The following is a 26,196-nucleotide window of genomic DNA, read 5'->3' as shown; positions in this document are numbered from 1 at the left end:
TTTGTGTTTATAGTCATTGTATCTTTTACTGTTGTGTAGTCTTTGCGGCCTCCACTTAAAAAGATCGCTTAAAATAACTCTTAACTGTGACTTTCAAGCGATTCACAGAAAAGAGAGTTTACTCGACCTTAAGGTCAACCAAACACCAAAACTTGGCACCGACAACGGTGGAAATATAAGTTAGCTTAGTTACTATAACCAACCGAATGAAAGGGTTCTATTTAACTTATTTAATAGTAAGTTAAGTAGTAATATATCCATTTTATATAATAAACACTTTTTTTGCTGGTTCTTCATATACCTAAATAAATCTAATGGTAAAAGTATCTCGGGTTATAACTGTGCTACTTAAATATTATAATATCCGCCATGTCAGGTCTACACCAATTCAGACTGCATTATAGATACAGTAAATAAATCACCCAGACCCATATTACAGATAAACTTGATAGCCTCGGAATAAAAAATATATGGGACGGAACGATGACGGTCACTGATGTGTCGAACCCTCTTTGGCCCGTTGACAGCGGTTACATGAACGATGCCACGTTAACATACAACTGTACTGATCCGACCTTTTGGTTGTTCTCTCTTTGAATATAAATAAGGATAGAACATTATAGCTATTCCTATCACTATTTCATCTTCAGGGCATTAGCATGAGTGCCACATAGTTAAAAATAATACTATATTATAATAATAATATTGAATATTTATTTGATTCAATGCAAAAATAACAATTGTTTAATTTTAATCTATGTTACTATCTCTATCTCTGGTTTTATATGGACCTCTTTTGGGTAAAAGCCTCCTCCAAAGAATTCCATTTAGTTTTGGTGTTTGCAGTCTCCATCCAACTTTGCCACCGCCACTACTTCATCTATAGGAATACTATATTAATATGATTTAAATGCAGTAAAATGATTTTCAAGTGTAGTGTATAAAATTAAAATTATTAAAACGTACAATGTTATATAATATGTATGTTAGCGCCATAAATCCCATTAGTTCTGGATAACAGAATAAAAGTAATGTATTATCCCTATAAATTGTCCGTCGACGTAATACGCTAGAAGGTATGCAAATGCAAACTTATTATGGTATTGCAAACTTTTGTAGTGTGTGTAAAAGGCATAAAAGGCATAAAAAGGCATAAAAGGCATTTATTTTCTCAAAATTGATTCCTTTAGAATTCTTTTTGATGTCATTTCTTATACTACTAGATACTACTACCGCTTCGGAAACAAATGGCGCTCTGAGAGAGAAGAAGCGGCGCAAGAAACTCTCCCAGCATTCTTTTTTTTTTTGCGCTCTTTTCAATAAAAATATACAATATTGTACAGTTGCTATAAAATAATCACAATCTAGTCCCAGGCTGTCCGATCATTTAGATATTCAGCAGTGGAGTAATAGGATTTACGACAGAGCCATTTTTTTATAAAACATTTAAATTTATTTATAGACAATGCCTGAACAGTGGCTGGGACTTTATTGTAGAAGTGTATACATTTACCCTTAAAGCTATTATGTATCTTATGAAGCCTACTAGAATTAGTTACAAGCAATCCCTTATTTCTAGTGTTATAATAATGAAAATCACTATTAAGAGCAAAAAGGTGACGATTTTTGTGAACATATATTAAATTTTCATAAATGTACTGACAATAAACAGTGATAATATTTATTTCTTTAATTTTTTCTTTGAGAGACTGTCTATAACCAAGCTGATATATAGCACGAACAGCTCTCTTTTGCAGAGCAAACACTATATCAATGTCAGCAGCATGACCCCATAGTAATATACCGTACGTCATGATGCTGTGAAAATAACTAAAGTACACTAATCTAGCGGTCGCAACATTCGTGTACTCTCTAATCTTTCTAACTGCATATGCCGCAGAGCTGAGTCTATCTGCTAGATGGGTAATATGTGGACCCCACTGAAGCTTTTTATCTAACGTGATACCCAGGAAGACCGTAGTGTCCACAAGTTCCAATCTCTGGTCATTTATAAGTACGTTGGTTTGTACCTCCGCTGTGTTTGGTGTAATGAACCGTAAACACTTTGTTTTTTTACTGTTTAAGTGCAGATTATTCGTCTCAAACCAACGCACTATCTTTGAGAGTGCATTGCTTACCTCGTCATCAATATCCGCACGTCGCTTCACTTTAAAAATAAGTGAAGTATCATCAGCAAACAATACAATCTCATGGCTATCATCTACCACAAACGGTAGATCGTTAATATATATAAGAAACAAGAAAGGACCGAGAATAGAACCCTGTGGAACACCTATTCGCACAGGTTTACCCGAAGACCGTTTGCCATTTACATCGACTATCTGAACTCTTTCGCTTAAATATGATTTTAACAGATTTAGGGCTCTATTTTTCACTCCATAATGCTTTAGTTTTAGGAGTAAAGTTTCATGGTGGACGCAGTCAAATGCTTTTGACAAATCACAAAAAATGCCCAATGCATCCTGTGACTCTTCCCAGGCGTCAAAGATGTGCTCAATGAGTCTAGTACCCGCATTAATTGTTGATAAACCCCTAGTGAAACCAAACTGATTTTTGTTCATTAATTTACAAAAATGCATTTGTAGCTGTTGAAGCAAAAGTTTTTCAAAAATTTTACTAAAAACAGGCAGCACTGAAATAGGTCTGAAATTAGCAGGGTCAAAAGAACTGCCCGATTTAAACAAAGGTATAACTTTGCTGTATTTCATGAGGTCAGGGAACACACCCTCATCTATGCATTCATTAAATATTATTGCTAATTCAGGTGCTATAATGTCAAGTATGTATTTAACAATATTAGTCGAATGGCCCCATAGGTCTTTTGTATTTTTTAGGTTAATTAATTTGAAGATTTTTATTATATCGCTACCTGTAACATACTTAAATTTCAAGTCAGTAGAAGATACTGGTACGTGTAATTTAAGCATATCATATGCTGCTTTTGGCGAAGCGTTAAGGTATTTGGTCGTGACAATCGGGATTTCGGAGAAGTATTTATCAAATTCATTTGCAATTTCTATTTCCGAATTTATAACGCGATTATTAATATTTAAACAGATAGAGGTGTTACGGCAATTCGATCTACCAGTTTCATTGTTAATTACACTCCAAGTCGCTTTTACTTTATTATTACTGTTTTTAATTTTATCTGGAATGAAACGTGTTTTCGCTTCATGACAAACTATTTTAAAAAGCTTGGAGTATTTTTTTACATATATTTTAAATTCTTCACTATTATTGTAATGTTTCTCATAATAAAGGTCATATAAGCGTTTACGACTTTTGTGGATACCCATTGTTGCCCAATCATTAAAACTATGTTTGTTGTTTACTGTCACCGTTACTGGAGTAAAAATCCTGTCAAATTCCTCACAGAAGGAATTGAAGACTAAGTTATAGTGAAAATTAGCAGTTTCACCACAGTGTAAAAATGGTATCGTATTTACCAAATTGTATCACCATACTATGTATCACCGTGACTACACCTATGCACACACTCATCGCTCCAACTAGTATTTAAATAGTTGCATAGAGTAAAATGACATAATCAACGTTTGCACACTTCTACTTGGCCATAGAAAAGAGTACCAAATTGGTATACCTAACCGTATACCTATATACTGGTATACCTTTTACAAACGATACCAATGCAATCGGTGTTGACTTTCAACATGATTCGAGTAAACTAAGGAGACAATTTGTTGATCTAAATCCTAAGAATGATTGATTTGTTAAGTGAGCCTCAGATTAAATTTGATCATCTTTTTAGCGTTATTTTAATTTGTCGTATCTGGCTCTGTTACTTTACTGTCAGGATACTAACTAACTAGGATGGATAAAAAAGTGATCACTAAATTCTGGATCTAAACAGACATTCATTAGGAATTAGGGTGATGTCAACTCACTTTGCATATTTGTTATTTAAAATAAGGTTGACAATCTATTTATAGTAACATTATTGTGTTATGCAATTTATTTTTATCTGACATTGAACTCAACAACAGTTATGCGTTTTGTTGTTGATTGCACATATTATTCTATAAATTTATTTCAAACATGCTTTTTATTTCTACTTAATCGAGTAACAAGAGCGGTTTAGGAGTGCACAATTAAATTCAAAGCCATATATGCTCAGATTATATTTGGGCTAGTTTTACTTATATTATATAAGTAGTAAAACGCCACTTATTATCTACCAACAGTTGGGTAAAGTTAAGCTTTTATAAGGAGAGATGGCAGGATACGCTTGGTCAGTCCTTTGAATCTGCGTACGTTAAGTATTTATCAATAAAAGTCACAGAACGGCCCTTCGCAGGGTTGACCAGGCACCATAGAAGATGGCTGTTCACTAGCATGACGCATGATCAGCCACCGCTACCTTTCCCATATTATAATTGAGTTATGTTATTTCATAATATTATTTAATTTAGTATTTTATTAACAGTTTTAAACTTAAGTCTTTAGGGCGAACCATACCCGTGCGTTCGATCATTTCAAGTACCAATAGAATGTTCTAAGTTTTAATTTTTATAAAATATGTCGTAAGTGAACGATTTAACTTATTTGGTATATGAAATGTAACATATCGTTTGTAATTATATTTCATTAGTCTAATTTGTTGCTAAGCATAAAAAGTGTTTGCCAATACGCATCTTTACGCGCGTTTAAAGTAAAACTTAATTATAATTAACAATAGGAATAATTAACAATAGGAATAATTAACAGATACATAAATTCATTATAATTACATTAATAAAAGCCGTGTTACACACTAAGCACTCATTTATTTCTGAAGAGCTAGGAGCATTGTAATTTTTTTTTGACAGACACTGTCGATAAAACCACATCTTTTGAGCAATCTTTATCTTTTACCTAGTGACATTTTATTTAATTAGAAGATAATCACTTACGCTTTTTACAGACCAAGTCATTATCAGGCACTTGATTTTCTCTTTTATTCTTATTTATTGATGAAAGAGTAAAATGTTTCTGGGATTTCGCCATTTTATTTAACAAATTATTATTTTAATTTTATATTCTATTTAAGATTCATTAATACCACTTGCAGGTTTTAAAATTTTCACTCATTAAATAAAATAATTGAATAAAAGAAATTGAAGATAAGATTATTAATTACCACTTATCATTATAACGTTGTTATTGAATATTAACAAATAAATGTATGGGCTCGAACTCTTTACCAGTCCTAATAATGGACGAAGAAACTAAAAACCGGATGTCACAGAAACTGCATTTTCGTCCAGTTATCTCGTAGCGCCGAAGAAGTTTAACTACAAAAATCGTTGTGTTTATTTACGCTTTCATGAGACATTTTATCACCTACTAAATGAGTAACTTATCAAACTAGTTTTTATAATTATGAAAATATTATCAAACTATACCGGTAGCCTCCTTTAATAAGAATTATTATCAATTAAATTATTTAAAGTAAGCTAATTAGACATTGGAAACTTGTATAAAATGAAGAAGATAAGAGAAACTGTTAGACTTGCAAATGTACCGTGTAGAACTATAAACATGTGTATAAAAACACGTCATATACAATTATTTATCTTTATAACGTTAGCTTCTATCGTAAAATCTTATAATCAACAAGATTTAGATCCTGTGAATGATCAAATCGTAATATACAGTTTACAAACAAAGGTAAGATATTATTAGCATTACGGATATTTTTTTATTTCATTTTAATTTTTATATGAATAAGTGATGAGACGAGCAAGACGTTAACCTAATGGTTAGTGGTACGTTCTGACCCACCGCTGATTCTGTGATTCTTCCCAAAATTCTGTGTAGCATCAAAATTACGTTTGCTACTTTGAGATAACTATTAAAAGAAAATAAGCTTAGTAATTTGACTAGCTACGGATTCCATAAAACCGAAAGACAAAATTGATGACACACTATTGATTGACAGCAGAAATAGGAACCTTCAGCTGTTGTACCCATCTAGCCGGTATGCTATGCAAAGGAGCCTCAGTCTGGTGTATTTTTTTCAAAAATTAATCAGAAAACATTGCTGGGAGTATATTTAAAACTACTTTTAATTCGGTAATAATTAATTAAATGTAATTTCTATTACTTATCTTCAACTTTTCTTACTAATAAATTGCGATTGTTAATATTATTGTTGTGTTTCTAGGGCAATATTACAATAGCTACAACAAGCAATGGCGAACCAGTTGACATACGTTATACATCAACCCTAAATAAAGAGTTACTAAATAATCATTTTTTTCTAGAAACAAATACACATCTAAATCGTAAAAATATTCCCCTGCGATTCGTCCATACCAGAGGATCTGGTGCTTTCGGTTATTTTGAAGTAACACACGATATCACAAACATATGTCGTGCCGATTTCTTAGACACAATTGGTAAAAGAACTCCAATTGCGGTAAGGTTTTCTCCAGTTTTTGGATCAGCTGATACGAATAGATTTCCTCATGGTTTTGCAGTAAAGTTCTATACAGAAAGTGGAAATTTTGACTTAGTAGGATTTGATACACCCGTTTTTATAATCAAGGATCCTGTCAAATTTCCTTCATTCATTCGAGCCACGTCAAGAAACCCAGCAACAAACACTTTTGATTCTAATATGTTATGGGATTTTATTACCTTGAATCCTGAGAGCATTAATATATTCATGTATGTATTTGGTGATAGTGGAATACCAAAGGGATACAGGCACATGACAGGATATGGAATTCATACTTTTCAAGTTCACAATAAAGAAGGTGAAGTTCATTTTATCAGATTTCACATTATTCCTAATGCTGGTCGTAAATATTTCACTAGCAAAGAAGGGCAGCAATTAGATGGAGAAGATCCAGACTCCTTTACAAGAGATTTGTATGATGCCATTGCATGTGGAAAGGAAGTTAGCTGGAAAATTGCTGTTCAGATATTGACCCTTGAAGATCTAAAGAAAGCAAATATAGATATTTCTGATGTCACACTAAAACTCCCGCTAGATATATATCCATTACAACCGGTTGGAAAGATAGTTTTAAATAGAAATCCAATTAATTACTTCGCTGAAATCGAACAATTTGCATTTTGTCCATCAAATTTGGTTAGAGGTATAGACGGAGGTATTGATAAACTTTTTCAAGCTCGCAGATTTTTGTATGAGGATGCGCAATATTATCGATTAGGAGTTAACAAAAACAACATTGAAGTTAATTATCCTCGAAATGCTAAAGTACACGCCTACAACAGGGATGGGGAAGCCCCAGTAAGGGCAAATGAAAGAAACTCACCCAATTATTACATAAACTCGTTTAACGGAGCTATGTTTAGCTTTGAAACTGACCGCCCGGATTTAGTTCAAGCTGTTCAAACACCACCTAATAACACAGCACAAATAGCGCAAACATTTAAGGACATGTCTATGGAAGAACAAGAAAGGTTGATTGACAATATTGTTAGTAGTTTAAGTCCAAGCATAGATTTCATTCAAAACCGAGCTGTTAAAATATTTACGGAAATTAATCCAGATTTTGGTGAAAGAGTACAGAGTGGATTACAAAATAGCAATAAAACAAAAGCATGTAGCGGAATCTTATCATAGGTAGAAACATTCCGCATTTCAAGTCAACATTAAAAATTAATATTTTAAAAAGTTTGATTCAAGTATTTTTTAAGAATAAATTCAATATACTTTAGATAAAGAGTTTCTTTTATTACATTAAAGTTAATAAGTTCATAGTATACGAATTATTTATAAATACAAAAATAGATAAGAAGTAATCAGTATAAATCAGATCAGAATTAAAAAAAATAAGGTTTTCCTTAAACTTAACTACACGATTAGATTAGAGTTTTGAAATGAATAAATTACTGAATTATTGAAAAAAATCTTTTATGTAATATATTATTATGTAATATATTTTATGTAATGTATATATGTACTCGAAATGCAAATTACTAAGAATTATAAATTTATTAATAATTTATAAACTTTAAATGGCGTATTAATTGGGAGTAGTCCCGTGTGTATATATTATTAAAAACATGGGACCAAACTAGTGAACAAGGGCCGATTTGGTTCTGGCACTCACTGCCGTGGCACGCTACTCTGAATGCACTAGTGAACAAGTGCTGATTCAGTTCTCTGACAGTTCGATTCAGGCAGGCAACGCGAGCACACGTGCCGCGTTATCTGTCCTCCTTCGAATACTTTTATTACCTGCGTTATCGCACTACCTGCTCAGGCCACCTGGGCTAGCCATTGTTATCGCGCGCCATTGTTCGGGACTCTTTGAGTCTCGCACCTGTTACGTTCCTTCGCGGAACGTAGCTTAGTTATAATAAGTGTTAATTACCCGGTTTTACGATCGTGTTAGTTAGCACCTGTGCTGTGTTTAGCGATTCTGCACGCTAATCGTGTGTGTTGTGAGTGTTGCAGATCGTGCCGTGTGTGTCTTCTCCGTGGGGGTCTGCACAGCGTACATCGGGGCTCCGGCCCAGCCAGTCTACAGCCAGCAAAGCTAAGTCTTAGGCTTAATTATTATTATTAATTTCTTTTAATTTTTGTATATTTCATTATTATTAATAGTATTTTATTAATGTGCAAGTGTACAACAAAAGTATAGTTGTCCACTTTATCAGTATATTCCCCCTCTGCCTGACTCGGGCAGCGGGGGTTGTCACCCGCTTAATTTAATTAATATCAACCATGGCCTCACCAATGGTTCCCGACGAGGGCTTCTTCAGCGCTCTCTTAGATAAGTTATTTACGGAGAAGATCGCTCCGTTAATTAAGGTATCTATAGATGAGTCAGTGGATGTCGCTATTAAAGCGAAATCCAAAAAATATAAATCGACAACTGACGTTTCGAGTTCCGACGGGGAATCCGAAATGGAGTTAGGCAATGCGTCCGACGCAAGTTCCGTGGCCTCGGTCAAACCGAGGAAAGTGATCACCCGATCAGCCCGCCCGCCTGTCCTTCAGGCGTACTTTGACGCGCAGGCGACCCCTAAGGTCCCCGCGGTCAGTCCTGACCGCACGGTAGCCCCTCAGGCTTCCAGTGCTTCACCGGCCCGGCCGGAATCCGCTCTACCGTCGAGAGCGGAGAGTGTCGCGTCGGATGCTGACGGCTTCATCACCGTCAGCCGCAAGAAGAAGCGCGGTCGTGAATCGCCTTCTCTAGATAGCACACCCGCGAAGAAAGCCGCGGCCACGACTGGCTCCGCTCCCGCGTCCGCGCCCACGCCCGCTAAAGCCCGCGTACCGCCTCCGACCAAACGCCCGCCTCCTATTTTTATAGGGGACCGAGGCCGATGGTTAACCGTCAAAAACAGGATCCCGAAGACGCTCTCCTTCCAGGCGAGGGCGTACCAATCACTAATTAAACTAGAGACCAGAGAGGTAGCGGACCACCGCGCCCTGACATCTCTTCTTAGAGAGCTGAGTGTGGGTTTCCACACGTACGCCCTGCCTGAGGAGAAGCGCCTGAGGGTCGTTATTAGAAACGTCCCCAAAGAGATAGACGAGGCCGACATTCTGTCGGACCTCAAAGAGCAGGGCTACCCTGCACACGAGGTGCACCGTATGCGCGGAACCAACAATAAACAACCATTTAACATGGTTCTCGTAGTCCTCGACCTCACGCAAGAGGGAAAGGAAATTTTCAACATCAGATCGGTTTGTTCCCTTCAGGGCATCCGTACCGAAGCTCCTCGCAACCGCGGGGGGCCCGGTCAGTGTCACAGATGCCAATTATACGGGCACTCGGCACGAAATTGCGAACACACTCCGAGGTGTGTGAAGTGCCTCGGGAAACACGGCACGCCAGAGTGCCCTCGACCAGCGCAATGCGCGGAGCCCCCGGCCTGCGTCTTGTGCGGAGAGAAGGGGCACCCCGCGAGCTATCGCGGGTGTCCCAAGGCACCCAAACACAAGCGTCACCCAGGGCGCCGCCAGCCGCAAGGCAGAGCAGAGAAGGTGGAGTTCACTCCAACCTTCAAACCTGCGCCGCCTCCGAAAGTAAACGCCTGGGCGAGGTCTCCTCCGGCTGCCACAGAGGCCACTCTCGCGGCCCCCGCGCCCCTCCGGCCTCCGCTAGCGTCCCGCCCGGCGGCGTCGGTCCCGCGACCGAGGCCACCGGCGCCCGCGTCCGCGGCAACAGGTAGCAAAGGCGGCAGCACCTTTGCTTTCATGTTCGAACTGTCAGAGATGTTCGACATTGACGAAATAACAGCCCTGGCCAGCAGGCTCGATGCTGTCCGGGAAGACCCGCCGTCGCTCCTGCAAGTTATGGCAGACAACGGCAAAATATTCCGTGCCCTCACCGATATAGGGCTAAAGTATAAAAACAACATTCGCGATGCCTAATTACGTAAGCGGACGGGTCAAACCACATACGCTCCGTATAGCGTATTTTAACGCCCAAGGCCTTAAGCCTCAACTAGACTTGGTGAAGGAGTTCGCTCACGAACATCAATTAGACCTATTCTTAGTGCAAGAGACATTTTTAAAACCACGTATACGCGATCCGCGTATCGCTAATTATAACTTAGTTAGGAATGATCGCACCACCCGTATGGGCGGCACCCTCATTTATTTTAAAAGGTCTCTACACTGTATACCTATAGATCCTCCGGTCCTCACTAACATCGAGGCCTCTGCCATCCGGGTCAGTATGGCGAATCACCAGCCGATCACTGTTATTTCAGCTTATCTTCCGCCGAACAAACAAATATTAGACACAGATATAGAAGCATTACTCGGCCACGGGGCCGCAGTCATAGTGGGCGGCGATCTTAACGCCAAACACTCCAGCTGGAACAGTAGAGCCACAAATAGAAACGGAATTTTATTAGACTCTCTCACAGACACGCGGAACTTTTCAGTTATAGCACCCGACGAACCAACACGTTATCCGGATAACGTCGCGCACCGACCCGACATTCTAGACGTTGCGTTACTTAAAAACGTAACGCTCAATGTAAATTCAATCGAGGTTCTTCACGAATTAGAGTCAGACCACCAGCCCGTCGTCCTAAATCTAGGCCCACCGGTTAACTTTCAACCACCGACGAAAACAGTGATCGACTGGCAACGGCTGGAAAAGGATCTCGAGTCTATCAAGTCCGACGACCTTGACCGTATACCGGACGTCATCGACTCGGTCGACACGGCTCACAGTGCTATCTCTCATGTGACGTCACACATACAGAGTAGGATCAAGGCCTGCTCCAGGCAGGTTCCGACGATGCAACCGCATCGCCTAAACCTGCCTCCAGAGGTCAGGAACTTACTCACACAGAAGCACAGAGCCACTAGACTTTACGACAGGTATCCGTCGGTCGAGAATAGGCGCCACCTCCGCTACCTACAGCGGGTGGTACGGGAACGTATCGCGGAACTCCGCGGCGAACGTTGGGACCGCTTGCTCGGCAACCTTAAGCCATCACATGTGGCTTTCTGGAAGCTGCCTCGCGCGTTCAAACAGGAGCCGCCCACTGTCATGCCTCCTTTGGACAGACCGGGACTGCAGCCGGCGCTCGATGACGATGAGAAGGCTGAATGCCTCGCCGATAGTCTCGAGAGTCAGTGCTCTCCAAATGCAGCAGCCGACCCGACACACGTTGACGAAGTTGATCGTGAAGTTGAACGTCGCTCCGCTCTAAGCCCTTCAGGCGACGTAATAAAACCCACCTCTTACGAAGAGGTGAAATTAATCATTAAGGAGCTTCACTCCAAGAAGGCCCCGGGGCCCGACACTATAAACAATAGGGTTCTTAAAATCCTACCCTCGACCCTTATTACTTTATTGGTTACCATTTTTAATATTCTATTGTCTAATAGCGCGTTCCCCGAACAATGGAAGGATTCCATTGTTATCGGTATCCCAAAACCCAATAAACCTAAAGCTAATCCGAGTAGCTATAGGCCTATTAGTTTAATTAACTCGATCGGGAAACTTTACGAAAGATTAATTCTCGCGCGTCTTAATCATTACATCGCGGAGCTTAACCTGATACCCGACATACAGTTCGGATTCAGAACCGCTCACTCGTGTCCCCAGCAGGCTCACCGACTCACCGAGTACATTCTCATACGGCGTCAATTTCACGCTACCACGGCAGCCGTGTTTTTCGATGTCGCGAAGGCCTTCGACAAGGTATGGCACAACGGCTTAGTATTCAAGCTGTATCAACTGGGAGTGCCAGACAGGCTCGTGCGCATCATTCGAGCCTACCTTACCGATCGCTCCTTCCGATATCGAGTAGAGGGCACCCTATCCTCACCCAGACCCATCAGGTCTGGCGTGCCACAGGGTTCGGTCCTCTCTCCCACTCTTTTCTCGCTCTTCACGAGCGACATTCCCAAGTTTCCGAGTGTCCAGCTCGCTCAGTACGCTGACGACACGGCACTCTACTTCGGCTCCAACCGCTCAACCTTGAGCAAGAACATTAAAGTGCTTCAAGCCGCCGTCGATGAACTAGGCAACTGGTTCAGAAAATGGCGGATTGAAGTGAACCCCACCAAGAGTGCAGCGGTACTCTTCGGTAACGCGAATAGCATCCGCGCTAAAAAACAACCGACTGACGTTATTAAACTGTATGAAACACCCATACCGTGGGTGAAGGATTACAAATACTTAGGAGTAACGTTCAACAGCAATATGAACTTCAAGAAACATATTGATACGGTATGCAATAGAGCCAGATTTGTCCTCAGTCGCCTTTATCCACTTGTGTGTGGGCGAAGCAAACTTCCGCTCAAACACAAAGTGACGCTGTACAAAACCATCGTACGGCCCATACTGTCATACGCAAGCGTCGTTTTCGCGCACACCCGACCGAGCTACTTACGTCGTTTACAAGTAGTTCAAAATAAATTCACGCGCATGGCAACCGGAGCCCCGTGGTTCATCCGAAACGTTGACCTTCACCGCGACCTAGAGCTTCCGACAATAGCTCAACACTTTAAAGAGATCTCGCGACGCTTCTTTGACAAGGCGCCTAACCATCCCAACATCTTGGTTAGGAAGGCATGCGGGTACACCCCCCTTCACCATAGTCTCAACCCAATAAGACGTCCCAGACATGTAACGGTAGACCCGGATGACGACATCACCATCGCGAACGCGACACCCACACAAACACCGACACAGACACGCACACACCGCCTTCGCAGGCGTAGGCGCGGTCAACCACCGCAAACCACTGGCACTCGTTACTCTGACGATGGCCAGCGGCCCGCATCCTAGATACACCACACATTGTTTTGATACCCGACGAGACGTTAGTCCTCGTCCTGTAATCGCTTCACTACACTCACTCACACACGGACTGACTGACGGACTGACATACACCACTTACACAATCACAAACACACTCCACAAACAGACACAAACACAAACATACATGCACACAAACATTTACACTACGTACATACAGACAAACACACATACATGCAATCATAAACACATACATACACACTTACATACATTACACAACACATCACCACACTCGCCGGCGAGTGTGCTCTTATCACCTTCTCATCTTTCATCTTCATTTCATCTTCATTTTCATTCTCTCTCCTTCCCACAAGCACACAGCCGGTCTGAGGTTCGAGTCTCCTTAGGAGACGCCCCGCGACTGTTGTTGCGTAGTCTTTGCGGCCTCCACGGCCCACGTCCTACTTCGCTGTGAAAGCCAGGGCAGCACAGAGGAGGTTTTAGTCGGTATGGGGTGTCCGCTTACGCGGACACTCGAGTCCGACATATTACGCCCCGTTCCGGGGCGTAAATACGTAACAGTATTTCCTCCTCTCAAAAAAAAAAAAAAAAAAAAAAAGATTCAGTTCTGGAACTCATTTTTTTATGATATGGTCACCAATTGAACGAGTTGCAAATTTTTAACCGACTTGAAAAAGGAGGAGGTCCTCAATTCGATTGGTATTTTTTATGTATGTACACCGATTACACTGAGATTGATATACTTTGGCCCAGTAGATTACCTACATTTTATGAATATTTTTGGTTAAGTGGTCATACACGTAACTTGTGTTATATAACGTGTAATTATAGTTTGTGTACGGCTTTTTAGGAGTTTTCATCTAAGCTTACTATAGAATATTATTAAGTAACAACCCCTAACACGTCTAAGCGGGTCTGTGGCTACCTGTAATTCATACGTAATAGACGTTCTTTAAGATATTTTTGTGCCTCACAAGAACGTCAAATAGAGTTTTAACAGCATTTTTTCGGAGTCGATTCCTTTTTTTCTTTCTCGTTTTTTGGGACCTATATTGCTTAAGGCGCGCGGTACCCTTCATAAGCCTACCCTAGTAGCTATCTACTTAAAATATTACTATTTAATATAATATTATGACAATAAACAGTAACGAAACCTTATGAGTAAGTTATTATCTGGTGTAATCTAAAAAAATCCTACTGTAGTTTACACAACAACCTATGACAGATACTAAAAGTAAAAACTAAAATAAAACTACGTTTAAAAAACTGACTTCATAAACTGAAAAGTATGAAATTTTTCAAGGCCATATTTCATAAAAGCTCTTTATAAAATGTCTCCGATATATTATATTCAATGCATCGCAACGTCATCAGCTGATTCACTCCACCGTATAAGGTATTTCACATCAAAAAATCACTTACTTATTTTTCAATTAAATCATACCTATTTAAACCTCTTCCAGCTATTAGAAAAATTGGAATAAAATTTAGAGCATAGGCAAATGAATTTGCAACCTTTCTCAGTAATTTACTGATGAAATCGTTAAAATAGCTGTTCAAGCCATTCGTTTTAATTAGATGTACTTTAAATTGAATTGCAAAAGTTTTACTTTTGATTCGGTTTAAAACTTTTCAATGATCAAGTCAATATTTCAAATACTGGAAACAAAGTTAGCTCTGTACCAAATTAAATTTGTCTGATTGGGAACGAAAATTATTGTTTAAGTTTTAATAGTACAATGAATAATTAATTTAATTCAAAGAAAACCAAATGATTTACAAGGCTTAGAAAAATAAGATCAAAATTTTTCATCAAAAACTAATACAATAATATTCTAGAATTCTTTTTATTTGTAAATAATGCATTTTATTTATAAATTTTAATCTAGGGGTAAATACCTAGTTATATGCAATTCCCACTAGCAGAAGAATTATCTTTATTGAAAGATATGAAATATTAATCAGTCTGGCTTTTAAAATTGCTACATTTAGTTTTTTACATTTCATATAAGCATTAAATGTAAAAAAAAACATTGTCTTTATTTCCTACCGCAGATAATTAACCGAACAAAATGAAATGGGGTGTTTAGGAATCGACGGATTTGCAATGATCTGAATAATATGAATTCTTAAGACACTTCACAAAATTACTATTAATCACCTGTTTGCTTACTGAACCATCTGTACTCTGTTGCCAAATATTCCAATAGTTCTCTACAGGAGATTGTTCGATATATGGTTAGAAACGAAACACGATGTCACCCAAACCCATACAATGAAACCTGTATTCCTTTCGCCCTTTTAAATAAGCTGATCTTGATAAGTTCGTTCTTGCTATTAAAATAGAACGAAGTGACATCTGTTATCACACTAGTCAACATATTTCTACTATAACTAGAAAATGTTTTGGGTTTTAGTGTTTTTTTTAGGTTTGAATCTAAATAATATAATAAGATTTTAACGGCCTTATAATATAACGGCAAATAAACGCGGGAAACCTTATTCGTCCGAATAAACCAATCATAAGCAAAATGTCTATTTGTAAACATTTTGTGTATTCTTGGTTTATTCTCATGTATTCCTTTATACCAATTTTTATAACGAATCGGCCACCAATATAATTATGGATTTTCGCAGTATCCACTTTCAACTTAAACACGATGATGTCAGCATGCAGTTTACTACAAACCGTATCTATTCAATCTTTTTATTGTTTGTAGTACCAGGGGCTCAGATCTGGACTAGACGAGGGCCAGTCGCCAGCTCTTATAATGTCTGGAACGATTACTTCCAGCCTTGTATAGGTTGTCTCTTGTGACCAGATGCAGAGTCTTGCGGGAAAGTGCATGGTAGATTTTGAAAAGCGTATTACTATAAGGTTTAACATTACGATCTAATATCATAGTATCTTGATATACTTCTCTACTGTTCACCAGCGACAGCATGTTGATCGAGTTCTGTATGGATTGATTTAAAGTTTGTCCAGTATATCGACAACAAGAGCCAAGCATAGAACACTAGGAATCTTAATTTATTGAGATATTTTTTTCTCTTGGCAATTCTGGCTTAAGCGCATCAATAACATTTTTTAGTTTTATTAACTCATTCAAGTCTACGTCTATCTATGTCTTGGTATATCTATCGATAGCTTTTAAAGAGTCTTTGAATAAGATCTGAGTTAAGAGTTACGATGTGGATAAGATCTGGGTTAAGAGTTACGATGAGGATAAGATCTGAGTAAAGAGTTACGATGTGGATAAGATCTGGGTTAAGAATTACGATGAGGATTAGATCTGAGTTAAAATACGATGAGGATAAGATCTGAGTTAAAAGTTACCATGACGGTAAGATCTGAGTTAAAATACGATGAGGGTAAGATCTGAGTTAAAAGTTACGATGAGGATAAGATCTGAGTTAAAAGTTACCATGACGGTAAGATCTGAGTTAAAAGTTACGATGACGATAAGATCTGAGTTAAAAGTTACGATGAGGATAAGATCTGAGTTAAAAGTTACGATGACGATAAGATCTAAGTTAAGAGTTACGATGAGGATAAGATCTGAGTTAAAATTACAATGAGGGTAAGATCTGAGTTAAGAGTTACGATGAGGATAAGATCTGAGTTAAAATTACGATGAGGGTAAGATCTGAGTTAAAGGTTACGATGAGTTTGAGATCTGAGTTAAAATAACGATGAGGGTAAGATCTGAGTTAAGAGCTACGATGAGGATAAGATCTGAGTTAAAATTACGATAAGTGTAAGATCTGAGTTAAGAGTTACGATGAGGATAAGATCTGAGTTAAATTACGATGAGGCTAAGATTTGAGTTAAGAGATACGATGAGGATATGATCTGAGTAAAGAGTTCCGATGAGGATAAGATCTGAGTTAAGAGTTACGATGAGGATAAGATCTGAGTTAAATTACGATGAGGCTAAGATTTGAGTTAAGAGATACGATGAGGATATGATCTGAGTAAAGAGTTCCGATGAGGATAAGATCTGAGTTAAGAGTTACGATGAGGATAAGATCTGAGTTAAATTACGATGAGGCTAAGATTTGAGTTAAGAGATACGATGAGGATATGATCTGAGTAAAGAGTTCCGATGAGGATAAGATCTGAGTTAAGAGTTACGATGAGTATGAGATCTGAGTTAAAATTACGATGAGGGTAAGATCTGAGTTAAGAGTTACGATGAGGATAAGATCTAAGACCATTCACAATTTGTGGAAGGCAATCATTATTACCCATCCATTATTGTGATATAACATTAATTTTGAAAGAAATATGTGAAATGGCGGGGAAGTTAACATAATTATGTAAAGCGTTTCGTATTGAAATAAAAAAAAAACTATAGTTATAAGAGTATTACATTAGCCAGTTTTTAAATGAAAAAAATATACAAATCATCCATAATAAGCAAATAGCAAAGTGTTAATTAAAATGGGGCGTGTTATTTAAAACACATCTCAAATAAATAGTACTAATAACGATTTTATAAGATCGTTAGTTTGCGTTCTTCATTACGAAACAAAAAAATGTGCGTATTTCTTCACCAAATATAAAAAAATATATGTATATACAAATACAAAACAGTGATAATAATAATTTATTATTTACGGAAAAAGAAGCCAATCTGACCTTTGAATGTCCCAGAAGTATGATTTTCCATATTTAAAAGGACGTGTCCGCATATTGTCAGTGATGGTGATCATATGACACACAATTATCTAATAACCACATGTTAGACATTTTTGGGATGTACGTGAAATGTACTCGCGAGGGGAATTATTGTTATAATATGTAGTATGTTATGGTAAATAGTTGTATGTTAATTTTTTGTATTTTCTGGTGTGATGTATTATTTGTAATGTAAAGTTTGGTTTATTATTTAATGCCATTGTATGATTAATTTTAGATTAATTTATATGTTTGCTGAGTTTGTTATTCTTGTTTGTTTGTAGCGGTCGTATTAGGTCTCCTGTACTGATAGTTTCTATGTGTGCTAAATAAAAGAAAAAAAATGAGGAATAATTTTATTTTGTGCTCCTATTACTCTTGCCGTTTCAAACATTGCAATTATTATGTACAAATTACCATTCAAAGATGTAGTTCATTAAGATTTTTCCAATTTCTGCCGTGAAGCAGTAATGTGTAAGCATTACTGTGTTTCGGTCTGAAGGGCGCCGTAGCTAGTGAAATTACTGGGCAAATGAGACTTAACATCTTATGTCTCAAGTTGACGAGTGCAATTGTGGTGTTGCTAAGAATTTTTGGGTTTTTCTAGAATTCTGAGCGGCATTGCATTCTAATGGGTAGGGCGTACCAATTACCATCAGCTGAACGTCCTGCTCATCTCGTCCCTTATTTTCATAAAAAAAAAGTACAAAAATTGCAAACATCTATCAAGGTAAGCTATATTATAATATCTATCTTACCGACAGAGTATTATAATATTTTTATCAAAGGAAAACTTTAAAGCATATTTTAAGAACTTCCCCATAGTTCTTTTGCTCTCGTTAGATAGTAGTATAATTCGTTGTTCAAATAACTTACTTTGTAATATTTCATATTCTTTGTTTAACGTTGACGTTTCATTAAAACTTACTCCAAGTCGAGGCCATGATTCACCGATGCAGAAAAGATGAACATTATAATTAAGAAAGAAAACAAAACAGAAAGCAATTCCCAACGTTCTTACATCTAGAAGACATAAAATGAAATATAAATAATAATTAAGTACCTAAAGTAAAGTTAAGTTCTGTTACAAATAAAAATAAAATTATTTTTGTAATTAATACTATGTTAATGAAACTTATATGTATTTATTTACTGAACTCTCAGCACTAAATTCTAGACTACGTTTGGTTTAATCGCAATCTTACGATTTACGCACTGCTTCCAAAGGATATTATGTCGTGCTTTGTTCTAGAGATTTCTTAAGCAACTCAATGTTGTAGTGTTGTTCTGATATGGGCTAGAGTCTAGACGAAGGCCAGTCGTCAGCTCTTAGAAATACGGGAACGTTGATTTTCAAACAAACTTGGAATGGTAATGCCTTGCAACCAAGTGCAGAGTCTTGCGGGAAATAACAAGATACTTACAAAACAATCCCCATTCAGTAACCGAAGCGTTATGAAGCAGTCGTCATTAGAGAGAAAAATTTTCGCGAAACCTGTGAAAGAAAAAACAAGGTAAAATTTTACAGGTAGATTAACACAACATTTAAGTCTAATTAATGGCGGTACACTTATAGTTAATGGACTCTCGATCACTTTTAGATGACGAGCTAAAGGGGCATTTACATTGTAGCACTAGTGACCGCCTGTAACTCCTCCGAATGAGACTATTGCTTTTTTTAATTTTCTAAAATAAAAACCAAAATAACTTCTTATAGGATATTCCAGCTAACAGACCAAGTTTAAAAATTAATAATCTAAAATTAGGACAATCTAAACATTTATGAATTTAGCAATTTTTATATTGTAAAGAGATACTATAATTTTATTTAAAAATTGCTTTGAATACACGCGTTGAACTCATTTATTTCAAATATAATAAAAAAGCACTTTATTGTTTATAATTACATCTACTACAATATCGTCCAAAATTAATAAATGACTGTGCAATGAAATATTATAATAGTAATAGGTGACCCAGCAAACGTTGTATTGCCATATAAAGTAATTAAAAAATTCAATGATTTTGTTTTGTGGTATACAAAATAGATGACGACCGATTCTCAGACCCACCAAATAATATATCGTAATACAATACTTATTATATTTGATTGCCATCTTGCAACCCTATTGCGGATCTGTGGATCGAACATCATAATATAAAAATGGCGATTAAAAATTTTTTTAACAAAAAAACAACCGACTTCAAAAACACTATTCCAAAATAATAGATATAATATGCACTAAATAGTATAAAAATAATTGCGTATTTATATACAATCTAATTATTAATCTAATTATAGTTACGATTATTGTTATTTTTGAATCGGTGTCCTTCCACCGCGACCCGCACTCGCCTCTCGCCTCCTCACGACTCAAGCACATCTCAACTATAACTATGTATGTAGTTACAAACCTATCTTGGATGACACCGACTCCAAAAATTACAATTATCGTATCTAGAATTAGATTAATTAATTAGATTGTATAACAAAACGCAATTATTTTTATACGTTTTAGTGCGTATTATATCTATTGTTTTTGAATAGTGTTAATAGTGTTTTTGAAGTCGGTTGTTTTTTTGTCAATTTTTTTTTATGATTTTTAGTAAATTTGAAGCACACTAACAAACAATTTGTCTAAATATGTGTAGATATACTAAATTTTTCATTGCAGTAATGAACGTAAGCGCATTGCAATTTGATTACAAACAGTTAGAAAATCTGTCACAGATCGCACCCATACTGTATGTCGTTAAGGAGGCCCATTGGTCATCATATTCGAATACGACAATTACTTGACCATAACTATGTTAAAGTAGATTTAAATATTCGGAAGTGTATCGTTAATTTGCTCCTTAGAATTGAAGATTTCCGTTACTTTGTCATGGATGTCATGGTCTGGACCAAATTACAATGGGACCACACGGGAAGCACCAGTTTTCAAATAAAAAGCAAGCAAATAAGAATTATCAAAATCGGCTCACCCAGTCGAAAGTTTTTAGGTAACAAACATAAAAAAACATACGAATTGAAAACCTCCTCCTTTTTTGAAGTCGGTTAAAAACAGGGGTTGATTTTAAAAAGGTGAAAATTTAAAGTTGCATGTATTTTTTATTGCTGAATAATAATAAAATAAAAATAAAAATTGTAAAAAAAAAAAAATGAAATATTTAGGGGTGATCATCATTTAGGGATATAAAAAATAGATGTTAGCCGATTCTCAGACCTACCCGATATATACACAAATTTTCAAACAAATTGGTGTAGCCGTTTTGGAGGAGTTTGGTAACAAACACACGAGAATTTTATATATTAGATATAGCAATAAAACTGTCAAAATGGACCAATGATTGACATTATGTTATAGGCAAATGAATGCCTCTGGATTTTCATTGGAATAGGAGAACAAACAAGCGTAAGCTACATTTGATATTATGGCCATAGTTTCTTGGAACACTAAAAGAGTTGCCGGTCTTTTACGAAGATGTAAATAAAATAAATGATAGGTATCGATATCTTAATATCGCCCTGGAATCACCGCGCAAAGATATTCATTCCATAGTTTGATAACAGCATACATAAGCAGCATTTGGTTTAACTGTAATATTAAATCATAATAATTCTAAAATCGCGGCAGTCAGAGAAAACAAGAAAGATTTATGATCTTTATACACGTACCAAGTTAGCCGACGGCGTCTTAAGTATTTTCTACTTAATAATATTCTAAAATACATTTACGTCGCCATGATATATAAGATGTGGCCGGTACCGTTTATTAAATCTAATGTAGTTATTGTATGGATTACATAAAAGGTTTTAAGTGCAGGTACTACACATTTTCGGAAATTGTCTTTGTTTTGATGGGCCGAAATAATTCTGTTGTTTGTTTGTAACGTGGTTTAGCACAAATGAAAAATAAATGAGTCCATTTCTTACATGTTCTTCAATTCTGTTATTATTTATAATTAATATAAGGTTATAATTTATCATAAACTATGTGACAGTCGTTAAAGTCGTCTTATAATAAAAATAAATCAAAGGGTTCTCTGCCTCCAAATTTAGACCCAAAATTTCCAATTCATCTGCTAACGTTTTAATAAGTTTCGTTTATCTTTCTCGTAGGTGTAGTATAAAATACTATGTATTGCTCAGGAAATTGCGATTCTGTTACTCGAGTATACATAACTATATACTGCATCTTCGTAAGAATCGCTAATATCCTTCCCGTAGTGAAATATGCCTTTTTTTCTTGATGGCTTTATGACATAATAAAACCCCTTTTATATTCTAAATGAATAAAAGTTCCGAGCCAATAATTTCTACCCATGAAATTGTCAATAATTGGTTACGTAAATGAAATCTAAGCTAGCGAAGTCACCACCGCTGCTTGTATTAATCCTTGTCGACATTCAAAAGAACGACGGTGAATAAAATACTCTACAATACATCTGGCTATAGATTTTTTCCTCTATCGTTATATTATTACTACGAGTAGTTGTCCCGACAGACGTTGTTCTGTACATAATAAATAAAGTACTGTTTTATCAAAATTATTTCATTACTTCAAGAATTATGTTTATTATTATTCATATTAAATATGTTCCCTGTTATCATATTGAAATTGTTTCACAGCAGAATTGCAAAACCGTGCGTCAATAACTAAATTCTCTCATAAAAAATATGTTCATTCAAAACAAATATTATATGAAATTAAAATAATTATGGGTCTCAAATCGAAATAAAAACTACCTATCTCTCAAGTTGGACTAAACTGCACTCCATGAAGTAATCCCAATTAAAATCCGTTATAACTTTAGGAGTTAGGAAACAAATATCAGGACACTGAATATATATATTGGATGGACCCAGCTTAATATAAAACATCACTTTAATTTCTGGACCGTTGAACTCGCCAAAAATGTAACATAATATCTATAAAATGCAACGAAGCCGTATATAATTTTATGTGTATTTCCAACAACCATAAATAAATTAATAAACTACAAGGCCTTTATCTGCTAATATAATCATACATTAAAATTCAGCAAAGGCTAAAGATTATAACGGCAAATATTATCACATGCATGAATTAGTGCGGAGTTGAGGCGGAATGAATTCCAAATGAGAGGTGATGTAGATGCACATTTAGTATTTACTAGCTAGCTGTCACACTGAGGATATACTCGCATAGACTCTAGGATGCGAATTTCACGTTCACGTATTCGGAGGACTAATTAATATCGTGAATTACAAATTACAGCAATAATCTATACAACTTTATTTATCTTTGAACCATAAGGAATTACAACCAATAGGAAGACAAACGAGCAACCAGTTTCAAACCGTTGACCTGCAACATACCAATGTTAGTTCGATTTTCGATTTCATATTATGTAATACGTTTATTCGGTGCTTTTTCAGGTTGATAACCCTTGTGAGCACATATTAATATGTATGTATAATCGTTTGTCCTCCTTTTCAAAAAAAAAAACAAATGGTTGCCCTTTCAACCGACTTCATAAAAGGAGGAGGTTCTCAATGCGTCGCGTCGGTATGTTCTTTTTTTTTTGTATGTTTGTTACCTCAAAACTTGCAACTGGGTGAACCAATTTGATAATTCTTTTTTTATTTGAAAGCTGGCGCTTCCCGTGTGGTTCCATTTTAATTTGGTCTAGATCTGACAATGGCATCTTTACGATTTTACGATTCAAGCACATCTCACCTATAACTATGTATGTAGGAGTAGTAACAAACCTATCTTGGATGACACCGATTCCAAAAATAGCAATAATCGTAACTAGAATTAGATTAATTAATTAGATTGTATAAAAATACGCAATCATTTTTATACTTTTTAGTGCACATTATATCTATTGTTTTGGAAGTGTTTTTAAAGTTGGTTCATTTTTGTGTTAATAATTTTTGGAATATTTATTACATTGAAATATATGAGTAATTTGCAACACAATTATAACATATTGTGGTTTAGTACTGAACTGATAATGAGTAACATAATAATATTTGAGTATAGAGCTGTGTCAAATTATCTCCAAGAATAATTGAAATTAAGGAAATTGTTTGAAAAGTAGCACGATATTGAATAATAAATGCTAAGGCGAGTTTAACACAGGGCGAACAAATATTTTTTTACGTTGATTCATCAATTGTGCGCACAAAAATAATAGAAAAACCCAATGCCGCATCCAGAATTATATCCTTATGAGAACTCATAGCTGTTGTAAGCAACATGAACATAAAAGCATGCTAAAAGATTGTTTATTAAGATATTTTTGCTTATTATGTTTATATAAATTTAAATGTTTTCGTTATTTCATACAGTATTTATTAACAAAATTGAATCAGTCACAATTTCATTTTTGTTTTGTTCTTGTAAAACTTGTATTTCATGAATAATGAATGAGATTTAATTTCAACCTGATATTTTTACGATATTATAAGAAAAATCTCGTGAACGAGCCGATGAACATACGGAGAGATAGAAAATACAGAGATACTATAAGGATACCCGTTTTTCTTTATTTATTTTTCTTTTATAGTTAAGTAACCCTAATAATAACTGTTCTTCACTAATCTTAGGTAACTAAACAAGATGAACCGTTATATTATCAGGATTTTCATTTCGTTATGGTTTTAAATCCATTCTGCTTTATTTAACAATCAATCGAGGCGTAGTGGTATCAACATGTCACTGACAAGCCAATCAATTGCTTCCGTTATTGAAATACGTCACTGGATGAAATATTTTTATTTTCAAACAAATATTATAAATTTATGATATATGGTCATTGATGCACCATTTAACATAATAGCTCTAAGAATTAAGACAAAATAATAGTGTTCAAATACGAAATTGCCGTTTTGGTATTTTCGCTACTTTTTGTGAAATTATTTTCCCATGACAGCTAAAGCATTCTGAATTTAAAAAACGTACTACAAAGGATTCTTTGGCTTTCAATTGTTTTTTTTTCATCCGGTCAGGCCTTTATGACCATGTTAAACTGACTCAGATATGAATTGTAGGTGAAACACCGGAATAATATCCTAAGAACGAAATCCTAAGAAGAAACTAACTCATTGAAAGTGACTGTTTTGATTGTCATAGTGTTATTCTCTGTTGCTTCCTCAGATCCAGTCAAGTAATAATATAAGATCGAATAGTGAAGCAAAACTCGTGGTTAGATCGCTCTGACACGTCAACTGATATTCACAATTATTGCTTCAAGTCAACGTTAGACCTCACAGTCAGCTCTACAACACTTACAAAGCCCTTCGATATCCTCCGTACTTGCCAGATCTGGACACATCGCAATAATATTAAGCGATTTGGGATTTTTTTGCTTCTTACAAAATGTGCTTCTCATGAAGCAGAACAAAATACCTACACAATGTTTGCTGTCCAAGTCCCTAGAATGCTAACGTAAAGGCATAACCAACTTCCCGAGAGATTTCAAAATAAATAATTTTTTACCATACAAAAGTTTAGCATTGCTAGAAGTTGACGCAGATTAAAAAGATTCATAATCAATGACGTGACTGCTCTGGTGTAGCTTCGCGTAAAATGCTGTAAGCCAAAATGTGGCCACTGAATTGCCGAATTCGGTTCGAGATTTCTAGATCTATATTTTCATGGATACGGATCGGACTCTGAACGGAGGTGGTGCGAAAACGCTCTAACTGTCACATAATAACTGACAAGGTGCAATAACATAAATTTTCGTTGCATATTTTATGAGATTTTGGGTAATACAAAAATATAATTTTAACGAAATATAGGAGAATCGCAGCACATATTTAAACTTTTAACTATCAATTGACGATCATGAAATGTCAAAACATATTATTGAGACATGTTTTTTCTATGCTTAATTTTAAGTTTCTTCAATAGTTTTTATTCATCTCTGTTGTAGTTAAATGTATTACTTGTAACTTAAACACAGAGTGTGTTTAAGTTACAAGTAATACTTTTAACTACAAGTTTTATTATCTCAACTATGGACCAGAGTTCTTGTTGCAGCGTAAATGTCAATGTTTAGTAATAATTTGGAAAATCTCCTTCTTCTTATGAAAATAAAAGTTATATATATATATATATATATATATATATATATATATGTACATATGAATAAAAAAGGTATTGAACAAAGATAAATAAAGGTATTACGCGAGCATTCGGTTGGCGATTATAAAGTAATAATATATACATATAATACTAGCTGACCCGACAGACGTTGTTCTGT

General features: G+C 36.1%; 2 protein-coding genes across 4 annotated transcripts in view; one reads left to right on the top strand and one right to left on the bottom strand.

Moving 5' to 3' along the window:
- Positions 1-26,196, bottom strand: part of LOC126975678 (TWiK family of potassium channels protein 12-like) — a 170,122-nt gene that overhangs the window by 80,994 nt on the left and 62,932 nt on the right. For 2 of the 3 annotated variants that reach the window (XM_050823674.1, XM_050823676.1), the window contains exon 2: positions 19,362-19,432. The exons of the other annotated variant lie outside the window; for it this stretch is intronic. The gene's annotated coding sequence lies outside the window, so the exon portion shown is untranslated. The remainder of the gene's footprint in view (positions 1-19,361; positions 19,433-26,196) is intronic. 3 annotated transcript variants of the gene reach the window in all.
- Positions 5,542-7,715, top strand: LOC126975677 (catalase-like). The gene is made up of 2 exons (XM_050823673.1): positions 5,542-5,688; positions 6,185-7,715. The coding sequence occupies exons 1-2, from the start codon at positions 5,560-5,562 to the stop codon at positions 7,613-7,615; spliced, it is 1,560 nt and encodes a 519-aa protein (XP_050679630.1). The 5' UTR covers positions 5,542-5,559; the 3' UTR covers positions 7,616-7,715.

This window comes from Leptidea sinapis, chromosome 37 (assembly GCF_905404315.1).
Source record: "Leptidea sinapis chromosome 37, ilLepSina1.1, whole genome shotgun sequence".
NCBI classification, from domain to species: domain Eukaryota; kingdom Metazoa; phylum Arthropoda; class Insecta; order Lepidoptera; family Pieridae; genus Leptidea; species Leptidea sinapis.
This window is presented reverse-complemented; position numbering and strand designations above follow the sequence as displayed.